This window comes from Triticum aestivum, chromosome 5A (assembly GCF_018294505.1).
Source record: "Triticum aestivum cultivar Chinese Spring chromosome 5A, IWGSC CS RefSeq v2.1, whole genome shotgun sequence".
NCBI classification, from domain to species: Eukaryota; Viridiplantae; Streptophyta; class Magnoliopsida; order Poales; family Poaceae; genus Triticum; species Triticum aestivum.
Genome location: NC_057806.1, coordinates 651326633 through 651343191, shown reverse-complemented (window position 1 = coordinate 651343191; position 16559 = coordinate 651326633). Strand labels below are relative to the sequence as shown.

The 16559-nt window shown below is 46.4% G+C and overlaps 1 protein-coding gene across 1 annotated transcript; it reads left to right on the top strand.

The window, feature by feature from the left end:
- Positions 1-10239: 10239 nt before the first annotated feature.
- LOC123105636 (protein trichome birefringence-like 33) lies at positions 10240-16189 on the top strand. The gene is made up of 5 exons (XM_044527734.1): positions 10240-11060; positions 13541-13712; positions 14544-14743; positions 15060-15218; positions 15335-16189. Exons 1-5 carry the CDS (start codon positions 10588-10590, stop codon positions 15672-15674), a joined length of 1344 nt encoding a protein of 447 aa, XP_044383669.1. The 5' UTR covers positions 10240-10587; the 3' UTR covers positions 15675-16189.
- The last annotated feature ends 370 nt before the right edge of the window (positions 16190-16559 follow it).

Below are 16559 nucleotides of genomic sequence, written 5' to 3'. Positions count from 1 at the left end.
ATAGGGCGAATAAAACGGCAAGGGTGAAGTGGGGGAGAGGAAAACGAGAGGCAAATGACAAATAATGTAATGCAAGGATAAGAGTTTGTGATGGGTACTTGGTATATTTTGACTTGATAATGGCGCCAGAAATGACTCGTTGTGGGAGTCAAATCTTGACTTGACTTGGCGCGAATCTCCCCGGCAACGGCGCCAGAAAAAGGTCTTGATAGCCCACAAGTATAGGGGATCGCAGCAGTTTTCGATAAGTAAGAGTGTCGAACCCAACAAGGAGCTAAAGGTAGAATAAATATTATACAACACTACGCACGCTTGACGTTCGCTTTACCTAGAACAAGTATGAAACTAGAAGTACTTTGTAGGTGTTGTTGGATAGGTTTGCAAGATAATAAAGATTGCGTAGATAAAAAGTAGGGGCTGTTTAGGTAAAGACACAACTAAGTTAGTTTTAGTAAAGAGCTTTTTGTTACAAGAAAATTATTTGTCCCTAGGCAATCGATAACTAGACCGATAATCATTATTACAATTTTATTTGAGGGAGAGGCATAAGCTAACATACTTTCTCTACTTGGATCATATGCACTTATGATTGGAACTCTAGCAAGCATCCGCAACTACTAAAGATCATTAAGGTAAAACCCAATCATAGCATTAAAGTATTAAGTCCTCTTTATCCCATACACAAACAACCTACTTACTCGGGTATATGCTTCTGTCACTCACGCCACCCACCATAAGCAAATCATGAACATATTACAAACCCTACAGCGGGAATCCCTCACGCTTGCGCGACACGGAGAGCACCATAGGACAACACCAATAATAAAACATGCAACTCAAACCAATCACGATCATCAAATAACCCATAGGACAAAACGGATCTACTCAAACATCATAGGATAGCCATACATCATTGGGAAATAATACATAGCATTGAGCACCATGTTTAGGTAGAGATTACAATGGGTAAGATAGAGGTTACACCGCTGCATAGAGGGGGGGAAGAGTTGGTGATGATGGCGATGAAGTTGTTGGTGAAGATTGCGGTGATGATGATGGCCCCGGAAGCGAGGAGGAGAGAGCCCCCCTCCTTCTTCTTCTTCCTTGACCTCCTCCCTAGATGGGAGAAGGGTTTCCCCTCTAGTCCTTGGTCTCCATGGCATGGGAGGGGCGAGAGCCCCTCCGAGATTGGATCTGTCTCTCTGTCTCTCTCTGTTTCTGCGTTCTCAGATTCTACCCTTTCACCGTTTCTTATATTCCCGGAGATCCGTAACTCCGATTGGGATGGAATTTTAACACGATCTCTTTCCTGATATTAGCTTTCTTGCGACGAAATAAGGGCATCAACCGCCTTACGGGGTGGCCACGAGGGTCAGGGGCGCTCCCAAGGGGTGGGGCGCGCCCCCGTGCCTCGTGCCCCCCTCGGGAACCGTCTCGCATGGATTTTTCTTCCCATATTTTCCATATATTCCAAAAATAATCTCTATCCATTTTTATCCCGTTTGGACTCCGTTTGATATGGATTTTCTACGAAACAAAAAACATGCAACAAACAGGAACTGGCACTGGGCACTGGATCAATATGTTAGTCCCCAAAAATAGTATAAAAAGTTGCCAAAAGAATATGAAAGTTGTAGAATATTGACATGGAACAGTCAAAAATTATAGATACGATGGAGACATATCACACTGCCACTTAGGTCATATTGGTGTAAAGCGCATGAAAGAACCTCCATGCTAATGGACTTTTGAAGTCACTTGATTTTGAATCACTTGACACATGCGAACCATGCCTCTTTGGCAAGATGACTAAAACCCCGTTCTTTGGAACAATGGAACGGGCAAGTGACTTGTTGGAAATCATACATGCTGATGTGTGCGGTCCAATGAGTGTTGACGCGCGCGGTGGATATCGTTATTTTCTCACCTTCACCGATGAATTGAATATATATGAGTATATTTACTTAATGAAGCATAAGTCTGAAATGTTTGAAAAGTTCAAGCAATTTCAGAGTGAAGTTGAGAATCATCATAACAAGAAGATCAAGTTCCTTCGATCTGATCAAAGGGAAAGTATTTAAGTTATGAGTTTGGCAATCACTAAAGACAAGGTGGGATCGTTTCACAGTTGACGCCGCCTGGAACACCATAGCATGATGGTGTGTCCGAACATCGTAATTGAACCTTATTGGGTATGGTGTATGTGATGTTTCTTACCAATCTATTGCTATTTTTGCGGGTTATGCATTAAAGACAATTACATTCACTTTAAATAGGGCACCATCTAAGTCCGTGGAGACGACACCGTATGAACTATGGTTTGGCAAGAAACCAAAGTTGTTGTTTCTTAAGGTTTGGGGCTATGATGCTTATGTCGATAGGCTTCGGTCGGAAAAGCTCGAACCCAAAGCGGAAAATTGTATCTTCATAGAATACCCAAACAAGACGATTGGGTATACCTTCTATCTCAGATCTGAGGGCAAAGTGTTTGTCGCTAAGAACAGGTCCTTTCTCGAGAAAGAGTTTCTCTCGAAAGAATTGAGTGGGAGGAAGATATAACTTGATGAGGTTGTTGAACCTTCACTTCAACCGGAGAGTAGCGCAACACAGAAAGATGTTTCTGTGGCAACTACGTTAGTTGAAGAGAAAGCTAATGATGATGATCATGAAGCTTCAGATCAAATTACTATCAAACATCGTAGGTCGACAAGGGTGTGTACAACTTCTGAGTGGTAACCCTGTCTTAAAGGCCATGTTGTTGGACAACGGTGAACCTATGAGCTATGAAGACGCGATGGTGGGCCCGGATTCCAACAAATGGCTGGAAGCCATGAAATCCGAGATAGGATCCATGTATGAGAACAAAGTATGGACTTCGGTGGACTTTCCCGATGATCGGCAAGCCATTGAGAATAAATGGATGTTTAATAAGAAGACAAATGCTGATGGTAATGTCACCATTTATGAAGCTCGACTTGTCTCAAGGAAGTTTCCGAAAAGTTCAAGGAGTTGTCTGTGATGAGACTTTTCTCAATCATAGCGATGCTAAAGTCTGTTAAAATTGTGTTAGCAGTTGCTGCATTTTCATTTACGAAATCTGGCAGATGGATGTCAAAACAAAGTTTCCTTGACGGTCTCTGTGAGGAAAGGTTGTATGTGATACAACCAGAAGTTTTTTGTCGATCCTAAGGATGCTAAAAGGTATGCAAACTCCAGCAATCCTTCTATGGACTGGAGCAAGCATCTCAGAGTTGGAACATACGCTTTGATGAGGCGATCAAAGCATTTGGGTTTATACAAAGTTTGCAAGAAACTTGTATTTGCAAGAAAGTGAGTGGGAGCACTACAACATTTCTGATAGGTATATATGGATGACATATTGTTGATCGAAAATGATGTAGAATTTCTAGAAAGCATAAAGGGTTGTTTGAATGGAGTTTTTCAAAGGAAGACCTGTGTAAAACTGCTCACATGTTGGGTATCAAGATCTATAGAGATAGATCAAGATGCCTGATAAGACTTTCACAGAGCACATACCTTGACATGATCTTGAAGGAGTTCAAGATGGATCAGTCAAAGAAGGAGTTCTTGCATGAGTTGTGAGGTGTGAAGTTAAGACTTGAAGCTCGACCACGGCAGAAAAAAGAGAAAGGACGAAAGTCGTCCCCTATGCCTTAGCCATAGGCTCTATACGATATGCCATGCGGTGTACCGCGATGTGCCTTGCCACCTGTCTGGCAACAGGGTACAAGAGTGATACGGGAGTGGATCATTGGACAGCGGTCAAAATTGTCCTTAGGAATAAGGAAATGTTTCTCGGTTATGGAGGTGATAAAGAGTTTGGCGTAAAAGGTTACGTCGACGCAAGCTTTAACACCTATCCGGATGACTCTGAATAGCAAACCGAATACGTATAGTGGAGTAAACATTTGGAATAGTTCCAAGTGGAGCATAGTAGCGACATCTACAATATGAAATCGAGATTTGCGAAGAACACACGGATCTGAATGTTGCATACCCGTTGACTGACACTTCTCTCGTAAGCATAACATGATCAAACCCTAGAACTCATTGAGTGTTAATCACATGGTGATGTGAACTAGATTATTGACTCTAGTAAACTCTTGGGTGTTAATCACATGGAGATGTGAACTAGATTATTGACTCTAGTAAACTCTTCGGGTGTTAGTCACATGGCGATGTGAACTATGAGTGTTAATCACATAACGATGTGAACTAGATTATTGACTCTAGTGCAAGTGGGAGACTGTTGGAAATATGCCTTAGAGGCAATAATAAAATGGTTATTATTATATTTCCTTGTTCATGATAATTGTCTATTGTTCATGCTATAATTGTACTAACCGGAAACCGTAATACATGTGTGAATACATAGATCTTAATATGTCCCTAGTAAGCCTCTAGTTGACTAGCTCGTTGATCAATAGATGGTCATGGTTTCCTGACCATGGACATTGGATGTCATTGATAACGGGATCACATCATTAGGAGAATGATGTGATGGACAAGACCCAATCTTAAGCGTAGCACAAGATCGTGTAGTTTGTTTGCTAAAGATTTTCTAATATCAAGTATCATTTCCTTAGACCATGATATTGTGCAACTCCCGAATATCGTAGGAATGCTTTGGGTGTACCAAACGTCACAACGTAACTGGGTGGCTATAAAGGTGCACTGCAGGTATCTCCGAAAGTGTCTGTTGGGTTGGCACGAATCGAGACTGGGATTCGTCACTCTGTATGACGGAGAGGTATCTCTGGGCCCACTCGGTAATGCATCATCATAATGAGCTCAATGTGACTAAGGAGTTAGCCACTGGATCATGCGTTACGGAACGAGTAAAGAGACTTGCCAGTAATAAGATTGAACAAGGTATGGGGATACCGACGATCGAATCTCGGGCAAGTAACATACCGATAGACAAAGGGAATTGTATACGAGATTGATTGAATCCTTGACATCGTGGTTCATCCGATGAGAACATCGTGGAACATGTAGGAGCCAACATGGGTATCCAGATCCCGCTGTTGGTTATTGGCCGGAGAGATGTCTCGGTCATGTCTACATGGTTCCCGAACCCGTAGGGTCTACACACTTAAGGTTCGGTGACGCTAGAGTTGTTATGGGAAATAGTATGTGGTTACCGAAGGTTGTTCAGAGTTCCGGATGAGATCCTGGACATCACGAGGAGTTCCGGAATGATCCGGAGGTGAAGATTTATATATGGAAAGTCCTCATACGGTCACCAAAAGTGTTCGGGGGTTTGTCGGTATTGTACCGGGACCACCGAAAGGGTTCTGGGGGTCCACCTGCCCCGGAGAGCCCTATGGGCTGTATGTGGAGGGGAACCAGCCCCTAAGTGGGCTGGGCGCCATTCCCCCTAGGGCCCATGCGCCTAGGGTTGAGGGGAACCCATAAAGGGGCCGCCCTACCCTAGATGGGATTTGAGGGGGCCGCCCCCTCTCCCTTGCCCCTATATATAGTGGAGGGGTGGGAGGGCAGCCACACCCTTCCCCTGGCGCAACCCCTCCCCCTCTTCTACACCTCCTCCTCCTCCTCCGTAGCACTTGGCGAAGCCCTGCCAGAGAACCACGAGCTCCATTACCATCACGCCGTCGTGCTGTCAGAGTTCTCCCTCAACTTCTCCTCTCCCCTTGCTGGATCAAGAAGGAGGAGACGTTCCCGGGCTGTACGTGTGTTGAACGCGGAGGCGCCGTTGTTCGGCGCTTAGATAGGAATCGACCGCGATCTGAATCGCTGCGTGTACGACTCCACCAACCGCGTTCTTGTAACACTTCCGCTTAGCGATCTTCAAGGGTATGAAGATGCACTCCCTCTCTTCGGTGCTAGTATCTCCTAGATTGATCTTGGTGACACGTAGGATTTTTTTTGAATTATTGCTACGTTACCCAACATTCATATCCCCTGCTCTCCAATACCATATAATTTATGCCCAAACATTGCAAAACCGGATTAATCGAGCCCCTTTGTGGTTTTCCGAAGTGTGTATATATTAGGAATATATATATATATATATATATACCACATGGTGTACGTGGTAAACAATCTCAAAACACTCGGCGATCAAAGAAGGTTTTGCTTTGGCCTTGCAATGGAGCAAGATGCCAATTCATATTGAGACAGACTCAGTTGAAGCAGTAAATTTGTTAAAGAAGAATAGAATGGATAAATCTCGTTTTGGCTTCATGGTGTATGAGATTAGATTACTCGTGTCCCATAGAAATACTTGTATTACTCATGTTCGACGAAACCAGAATTTGGTGAGTCATGTATTAGCTAGCTATGGGAGGACCAGTGGTAGAACTGCATTTTGGCTTGCCTTTGGTCCTGTTAATATTGTGAAACTCTGTAATTCTGAAGTAGATGGTGCTACATGAGTAATGCATGTTATTTCCCGCAAAAAAGCAAGTAATGTCAACAAAATATATAGATATAGATCAAGATGCCTAACAACGCTTAGCCAAAGCACGCACGTCGACAATGTTTTAAAGAGATTTAAAATGAAGAACACCAAGGAGGGTTTACTCCCAATGTCACATGGCACAATACTAACCAATAATCAGTGCCACAAACAGCTAATGGGGGAGTGCATGTGAGTGATGTTCCACATGTCTCGGGAATTGGATCTATCATGCATGCTATGTACAAGACCAGATGTTGCCTATGCGCCAAGTGTAAGTAGCAAGTATCAAAGTGGCCAGGATTAGGTCATTGGACAATAGTTAAAATCATTCTCAAATATCTCAGAAGGCCATTGTAAATGGTTATACTAATGCAAGCTATGACTGATCCAGATGATTCCAAATCTCAATCGAAGTACGTTTTTACACTCGATAGTGGTGTAGTGAGCTGGAAGAGTTCCAAACAGAACATTGTGATGGATTCTACAATGGAGATGGAATATGTCGCAGTTTCAGAAGTTTCAAAGGGGGCAGTTTGGAACAACAAGTTTCATTAATAACTTCCTGTGGTTGCAAGCGCGCTGGCCCGAGTAGAGCTCTATTGTGATAATAGTGGCGCCATGGTTGAGGCAAAGGAGCCAAGGTCCCACCACAAGGCCAAATACAATGAGCGCAAATACACATCAATTGAGATCATGTCGATAAAGGATTTGTGATAGTATGCAAGATTAACACGGATCTGAACGTTCCGTCCTGATGACGAAACCTCTACCATGGGCCAAACATGACACCGAAATGACATCGGTGTTAGTATGATCACACAAATGTTAATCTATCAATAATTCCTTAGATCACGAGACTATCAAGTACCTTCATGCCGGATGGGTGCTTTGGGGTTCGTCCAACGTAACCCACAACAGGGTGATAATGACCACTTTTAGGTGCATCAGAAAAGTATGACACTGGATTTGATAGTTCAAGATTAGGATTTGCTCGTCCGATGATGGAGAGAGATTCCTGGGCCCTCTCGGTATTACGATATCCATCACCATCTAATCAGACACAGCGTGACATGTTCACGGACATGACGAAATAAGGAAACGAGAAAAGAGAACAAAGGGGGGGGGAGCATGGGCCATAGTGGCCCATTAGTTAGGCGCCACCCTTAGGTCTGGTGGCCAAAGCACCAAGTGTGCTTCTAGGACTTGGGGTGGACCCACACTTTGCTCGCTACCATATGAGGAGTCAGCCCCTCAACCTAGGCTGCCACCCCTCCCTGCGTCTGTATGAAGTTGCAGCCCCCTCCAAACCCATGCAAACTTGGTGCGGAGGTTGTCCCCCTCTCTCTCCGTCGGAAAAAACCCTATACTGCAAGGCTATTCCACCTCCTACTGTAGTTCTCCGACGACGCTCTTGTTCTGGACGATGAAGCCCTGTCGGATAGATGGTCTCGTACGTGTGGATACTGCAGAGGGATCGTCCGTAGGCCTCTTTTGGTTCATAGGATAGGATTATCGTAGGAATAGGAATCTTGTAGGAAATGAAATGACATGTATCTCAAATCCTATAAGTAGGAATAGGAAACAAGATGTCATTTGGTTGACACCAAAGGAATTTTTCCATTGAGTCTAGGCTCATTTTTATTTTCCTATGAAATATGGAGGATAGGAACCAATCCTATGTAAGAATAGGAATCCATTCCTATGAACCAAAGGGCTCTAAAGGAAAAAATCCTATAAAAATCCTATCCTCTAGAATTCCTATAAAATTCCTCCAAAGCAAAGAAGGACTAAGGAAAAATTCTCGTGGTTTGGAGGTTACAAATCACATTTGCGGGAATCCGTATCAACTGATCTACACCAACTCTACTTCCAATGCACTACTAGTTGGTAACGATCTAATCCAGTTTCATCCGCGTGTTCATAGTGAAAACCTGTAGTAGTAGCACTAATCTCTTCCCATGCTTCATTAAACTAAAGCAATCAATGACTGTTCGCCCGAGCGTTGAAGCGGCATTGGCGTGACAGTTGACAGTCGGCCCAACCAAGTCTCGAGCTCGCGGCTATACACACGTTGGCGAATGCGGCGAGCATGCATCGGGCGTTGGCGAATGCACTCTATGGTCCGCGCCGACGACATCGACATGGCCTACCTACAGTGCTCTCTAAATAATGAAAACGTGGCAAAGCTTTTGCTGTGCCTCGGAAAAAGAAGCCCTCCAAACCAATGACTTTTTTGAGTTTTTGTGCGTGTGTGAAGGGGCATTGTCGTGACAGTTTAGCAGCCAGCCCTGCCGGGTCGCGCGCGCTCGCGACTGCACACGCCGGTGGCTCCCCCCTCCAAATTCTGCGTAGCTTTGAATGTTTGGCCGGCGGTACGTGGTGTCCCGTCGCGAAGGCCAGAAGGACGTCTGCCGACCTCGGGTCGCTGGGGCACCGCTTTCCGCCAAAAACATGCCGGTCGGGCTGCAATCCACCACACGGCAGTATTGGTATACAGACGTCCATCCAAATGCACTAAGTAGATTAGGAGGCGGTAGTGATCAAGTTTGTGCATGCCATGACTGGCGGAGTAACAAGGACGAGAGCGATGCGTGTGAGCAAGAAAAGATAGTAGCAGTACAAGAAACTGGCCGCGGCGCGTGATTCAGGCGAGATTACGCCCCGCGATGGAAGGAAAAGATCGGCGGCCGATTTAGGTTTGGGACACGCATTTCATTTCATCAGATGGTCCGAGTTCATTAGTACTCCAGTACAGTAGTACGTACTATGCTTCATTGATCACCTGCCGGCCATCTTGTTCAAGCGTCGACCGATCTGAGGTTGCCACAGTGTCATCAATAACTGCAAATCTGCAATGGACGACGCACCTACCCTACCCGGCGTATGGTCCGGTGCCGGCAACGGAGCTCAACAACAACTAGTGCTGCGTGCGTCGACGAGATGAGGCGAACCTGAACAGGGGGTTAGTGGGGCCACGTGGAAGCCGGATCTGGCGCCCTGGGGGACACATGGCCCCTCCCCCCGGTCTTCCCGGTTCGAATGTAACTGGTGCTGCCGTTCGCAGCTGGTCGATCGAAGAACACAAGGAAAGGGAAGCTCAAATTTTTACTATTCCCTTCGTTCGTTCCTAAACGTAAGTCTTTATAGAAATTTTACTATAAACCGCATTCGGATGTATATAGAATCATTTTAAATTTAAATTCATTCATTTTGCTTCATATCTAGTCCACCTAGTAAAATTCCTACAAAGACTTATATTTAGAAACGGAAAGAGTACAGCTTTTTAACCAAGGTAACTGACCAAATTGGAATTTCCTTTTGGCATGCACCTCGAGTAGTACTCCCTCCGTTTCCAAATATTCGTCTTTCTAGACATTTTAAATGGTTACAACGTACGGATGTATGTAGACATATTTTAAAGTGTAGATTCACTCATTTTGCTTCGTATGTAGTCATTTGTTGAACTCTCTAGAAAGACAAATACTCCCCCGTTGTTATTTACTCCACATATTAAAGTTGACTGAAGTCAAACTTTGTAAAGTTTACAAAGCTTGACTTTGACCAATTCTAATATGCGAAGTAAATACAGGAGGGAGTAGTAGTAATGCAGACATGCAGTATATTAAATGAACATGCAGTGCAGTAAGTACACCGAGTAATCACGAGAGCAACACACTACTAGTACTACTAATTGCTGTAATAATCGGCCCATGTTTACTCGAGCAAACACCCCAAGTGTGAGCCCACCCACAAACCACAAACCACCATTCGGACACGCACCACACCCCCAGCTATACCCCCGGCATTCAATCCTACTCCACTTCTCACCAAAGTTGCCAGGGCCCCAACCCCGAAAGCGAGCGACCTGCCTCTCCGATCTCCTCCTCCCCTCAACAAAGCCAAGCCAAAGCCAAGAACACCGGCGCTTTACCCTCCCCCACCCCCAGATCCCAACCGCCCCACAGATTCCTCCCCAAGCAGCGCCGCGCACGCCAGATCGGATCGCCCCGCCCCGCCCTGCCCCGCCGACGAATCTCCATTGCATCTCGCGATGCTGGCGGCGGCAATCTAGCTAGCAAGCAAGCAGCAAGATCGACCGAGCTGAGCCGAGCCGGGGGCGAGACGAGACGAGGGCTAGGAGGATGATGAAGCCGCAGCACGGCGCGGCCGGCGGCGGGCACGGGCGGCGCACCCCGTTCCTGACCTCCTATGCGCTCACGCTCGCCTTCATCACCTTCGTCTCCGTGCTCTACTTCAAGGACTTCTCCTCCACGCTCCACCAGCCCTTCCTCCACCACCCGCCGCCCCGCCACCGCCCCAGGCCCCGTCCCCACGTCCCCATGGGCGGCGGCAAGGCTGGGCCGGTGGTGGCAGAGAAGAAGGTCTCGGGCTCCCGCTCGGCGGCGGCGGTGTCGCTGCCGTTCGCGGTCGGGCGTGCTGCGGCCGGGTGCGACGTGGCCCGCGGCGAGTGGGTGTACGACGAGGTGGCGCGGCCGCTGTACCAGGAGGAGGAGTGCCCCTACATCCAGCCGCAGCTGACCTGCAAGGCGCACGGCCGCCCCGACACCGCCTACCGCCACTGGCGGTGGCAGCCCCGCGGCTGCTCGCTCCCAAGGTGCGTGAGTAAATCGCATTACATTACATTATCATCCATCCATGGACAAAGAAAAATCACATGTTCCTCCTCTCGACGGCGATAGTGGGTTTGGATCGATGTTTGTGCCCCATGACAGAGAAAACAATACTTACAAAATAACAAATCGTCGAGCGTAAAAAGAGAAGAATGGATCCAAGCCTTGACGCCGACTCGGCGGATGGAACGAATCGATCGTAGTCCACCGGGAGGTTGGGATTTTACGGTTATTGGGTTAGCAACGGTGAAGAACAGCGAGATTTTGAGGCTAATCCGGCCGGTAGGGTTTGGCCGGACGCGCTTGGCCTTTGCTTACTTGCGTCCGGGCGGGTTCAGGCGCTACGAGGCTCCGAGGTAGGCGAACCACCCCATCGTCGGGGTTGGGGAGGTAGGCCACTCCGAGGTGGTGGTGGCGGTGGTGGGGGCGCGGCGAGCGACGCGACACGACACAGGTCCATTCGCCGGCGACTCTAGAAACGTGCCGAGTCCGGGGTCTGGACTGGACGGCGCAACCAGATGCCGTTGCAGTTATTTTAGCGGGGACTCCTTAACTAACTAACTAACCCGAGACTTTTCCGTCTCTGACCGTAACGGCGGAGCGTCGTAGCGTGTCGGTGGGCGGCAATCCACGCCACGGCCGTCCAGAAGACTCCTCCACTCGCGCGTGGTCCATCCGCCATGGAAAATCATGGCACGCGGTATCCAGCTGTGTTTGCTGCCGGCCGCTCCCCCATTGACCCCGCTCGTGCCGCGTGCTCCCCGGCCAAGCAGAAGCAAATGCAGCGGCAGGCGTCACGTGGGAGCACGGGGCGGCTCCTCTGACCGAGCGGACCACGGCGACCGGGACGCCGGCATTGATATACGGGAGGGAAATACGGCCGTACCAAGCATCAAGCATCCTCTCTTTTTGTGCGGGTTGCCATGGACCCTCCACTTGGATGCTAGAGGGGCTCCTCAATCAAGCTTTGCTTTTCTCCTGATGGGTTCTAGTGGTTGCCCCGTTGCTGTCCGTCTTCCACAGTCGACCCACATTCCCCAGCTCGGCTCCGATACTTCGGTGGCTGGGAATTAAGAAGGCGCTGAGTATCCTCGCGACGGCGACGTTAGGGGCGATGGATGGGTGCTGCGCGGTTCGCGGCAGGCCCATCTGAGTTTCTTCGTGGCTTCTCCTTTTGTTTCTAGAGACTTGTCAAAACGTTTCTACTTTCTACACAGTGGCATATGCTGTATACCGGATACCGTTGGCGGTCGCGCTCCAAGGAATGCGACATTCAACTTTTTATTCTCATAGAACGCGACGCCGAACCCGTCGTCCGTACTGCCTGGTTAAATTCGGGTCGGGCCGGATGGTTACGGAACAACAATCTCAGTCACTGTCAAAATTAAACGCGCCACTGTTGCTTGGCAGAGTTCCAGCTGCATGAGTGCTCCAGTTGAACCACAATCTGAAAAATGGTAAACTGTTTTATCAGGCCATGGAATTCGGTGGTTGTTATGACTTTATATTGATCTTTATGCTACGTACCACAATAGTTTATGGCGCAGAACATGTTTTGTTGCAGAGACCTGTCAACATGTTTCTAGACAGTGGCATAGGCTGTATACCGGACACCGTTGGCCTACTGCCCGGTTAACACGGGTTGGGTCAGATGGTTACGGAACAACAATCTCAGGCGCTGTCAAAATAAAACTCGGTAGTAGTACTGTATGGCATAGTGCCAGCTGCATAGGCTGTATATCGGACACCGTTAGCGGTCACACTCTGATACAGTGTAGCGCTTCAAGTTTTATATTCAGAGAATGTGAACCCGTTGTTGTCCGTACTGCTCGGTTAATAGGGGTTGAGGGAGGCAGATGGTCATGGAACATTCCCGGTCACTGTCAGAATTAAACCCAGTAGTATTATATGGCAGTGTGCAGCTACATGAGTGCTGCGGTTGAACCGCCATCTAAAAATGTTGAACACGTTTTTATCAAGCTAAGGTTTTCGGTGGTTGTTACGGCTTCAATATTGATCTCAATGCTATGTACCACAATAGTTTATGGTGCATAATTTACGGGACAGTCTGCAAGAGTTTCGGCTTCTCTTTTTGTTGCAAACCTCCATCTCTCAATGTTCACAGACAGCGGCGTAGGCTATATATCGCACACAGTTAGCGGTCACACTCGACACAATGTGGCGCTAAACTTTTATTCAAAAACACGTGACGCTGAATCTGTTGTCCGTACTGCTCGGTTAATATTGTTCGAGTCTGATGGTTGCAGAACAATCTCAGTCACTCGCAGAACTAAATCCACTAGTGTTGTATGGCAGAGCGCCAGTTGCATGAGTGTTGCAGTTGAACCACAATCGAGAAAATTTTAAACTGCTTTATCAAGCTACGGTTTTTGGTGGTTGTTATGGCTTTAATACAGCATTGATCTTTATGCTATGTACCCCATTCTCACACCTGAAAATGCAGCTTCAATGCGACTCTTATGCTGGAGATGCTGCGGGGCAAGCGCATGCTCTTTGTTGGGGATTCTCTCAACCGCGGACAGTACGTCTCGTTGGTCTGCCTCCTGCATCGGGCCATTCCTGAGAGCTCCAAGTCCATGGAAACATTTGACTCACTCACGGTTTTCAGAGCAAAGGTATTCCCCTTGCTTTCTTGACGTAGCAGACGAACAGTGAGCAATACATAGCTTAGTGATCACTGATATAGCAGATGAACAGTGAGCAATACATAGCTTAATGAGCACTGAACTGAAGATTTTTTTTTGTCAGTCAATGAACATACTGTGAACACCAAAGATTGCTATATTATATGTCTACAAGCAACATAATCCCAACTTCATGAATGTTTTCATCTAAATGCCTTGATCTTGAAAATTCTTCTTTTTTCAGAGCAGAAGTACAAGAACCTAGTTTTTTTTTCACTGGGCAGATGAACATCGCAATACATAACTCAATAAGCACTGCACTGAACCTATTTTTCAGCCAATAAACATACTGTGAACACCAAAAGATTGCTAGATATGTGAACTTGCAACAAACTCCCACGTTTCTATTTACATGGTAGATGAACAGCGCAATCCATAACTCAATAAGCACTGCACTGAACCTATTTTTCAGCCAATGAAATACTGTGAACACCAATAGATAACTATATATTTCATCCAAATGACTTGATCTTAAAACTCACAATTGACTCGCTCACAGTTTTCAGACCAAAGATTTCCCTTATTTTTTTCACACAGTAACATAACTCAATAAGCACTGCACTGAACCTTTTGTTGGTCAATGAACTACTGCAAACACCAAAGATTACTAGATATATCAATAAGCAACAGACTCCCCAAGTTTATGGTTGTTTCCATCTGAATATCTTCATCTCAAAACGGTGTTTCTATTTGTAACTTGCTGGCTACCCTTTCTCTCTAATCTCATCCATACTGAATATGCTTAATGTTGCATTTTCCCAGGACTACAATGCCACGATTGAGTTCTATTGGGCCCCCTTTCTAGCTGAATCAAATTCCGACGATGCTGTTGTTCACCGTGTCACTGATAGAATAGTAAGGGGCACAGCCATTGAAAAGCACGCCAAGTTTTGGAAAGGAGCTGATGTTGTGGTATTCAATACCTACCTTTGGTGGATGACTGGACAAAAGATGAAAATTCTGTAAGTAATTTCTACATGAGTGCAAGTTGTTCTTGCTTACATCAATGGTACATCACATTTTTATATTTTTGTGCCTTTTCGATTGCCATATTCTTGTTGTTTTGTGGTAGTCATCCTGTCTTTGAATGAAAAAATTAACATGAAAAAAAACCATGTTTTGAGAGTAGGGGATATAATCAAGTAAACATGAGATAAAAATCACAGTTGCATGATGACAATGATCAATTATTGAAGTGAGAGTGACAAGCAGGGTATTTTACGATGAATCATCTAGTAATTTCGAAAAAAAAGGCTTCTGAATTTTTGTTTCTTGCAGGCAAAATTCCTTCGAAGATAAGAACAAGGACATCAAAGAAATGGAAACAGAGGATGCCTATGGCATGGTACTGAATGCCGTGGCAAAATGGGTCGAGAACAACATGGACCCCAAAAGTTCAAGAGCGTTTTTTGTCACTATGTCACCTACTCATACTCAGTAAGCTCTCATATTTGCTTTAATTTTCCTTGAAAAAAAAAACTGATCAGCTCATCCTACTAAATCTCATGTGACTGATTGAAATCTGACTCATGTTTCTGTTCTTTTGTCATCAGGAGCAAAGATTGGGGCGACAAGTCTGATGGAAACTGCTACAACCAAACTACCCCAATCAAAGATTTGTCTTACTGGGGACCAGGCACCAGCAAGGGCCTGATGCGGGTTATCGGCGAAGTGTTCAGTGCTTCTAAGGTCCCCGTTGGGGTCGTCAACATCACCCAGCTCTCTGAGTACCGCAAAGACGCGCACACCCAGATATACAAGAAGCAGTGGAACCCGCTGACCCCGGAGCAGATCGCCAACCCTAAGAGCTACGCCGACTGCACGCATTGGTGCCTCCCGGGACTCCAGGACACCTGGAACGAGCTGCTCTACGCGAAGCTCTTCTTCCCTTGAGCGAAGGAAGAACCTTGGGTTCGAGAATTGACGCGCGAATTGAGCACACGAGTGCTGATCAACCCTTTGACTGAAAGAAGTGCAGGAGCACCTCACCCGGGTTTCTGGGAGTATAGTATATCATCTGGGAAGGATCTGATCTGCCGGAGAAGGGTTAGTGTAGCTGACATCGTACAGGTTGCTACACTCCGAAGAGTGAAGAATATTATACACGCCGCACGCACGGTGCACAAGCTGAGGTGTTTGTGGTCATCCGTTGGAAATGCTAATTGCGATACCGTACCACATTCCTCTTCCTCGTGGCATGATATTTTCATCGAGCATGAATGCCAAATTGCTCAAAGTGATCACCTAAAGGCAGAGGCTTTTTGTGGCTTATGTAGTCTTTTGCATCGAGTTTTCGCTTTTCGCCGGTTAACTTTTTTTCTTCGAAAAGGGGGTTTGCCCCAGCCTCTGCATCAGAACGATGCATATGATCATGATTATTAATAAGCTTTCGCCGGTTAACTGCATCATGACTCTTGATTTTGCCGCGTCTGTTGCTACCCTTGGAGACAGAAATCACCTGATCTAGAACAGATGGTTGATTTCATGCGTCCATTTTCTCTTTGAAGGCTGTGAAGAAAAAAGAACCTCTCTTCATAGGATTTCATACCCAAATTTAGCATGGTCAGCACTTGGGAAGCATAACCGTCTGTTCAGCAGCAGCAGCACCACCACTGTCCACTAGTACAAAAAAAGCACAAACAAAAAGTATCACTCCATTGGGCCGGTCTCTCACACTGGTGACAGACTTGGCTGCAAACAACCAGCAGTGCTTCTCTACAGAAAAAAAAACAGCCGTGCTTTGCCGCAAAAGGGAGGGGAAAATGTGTCGGTCTCTGA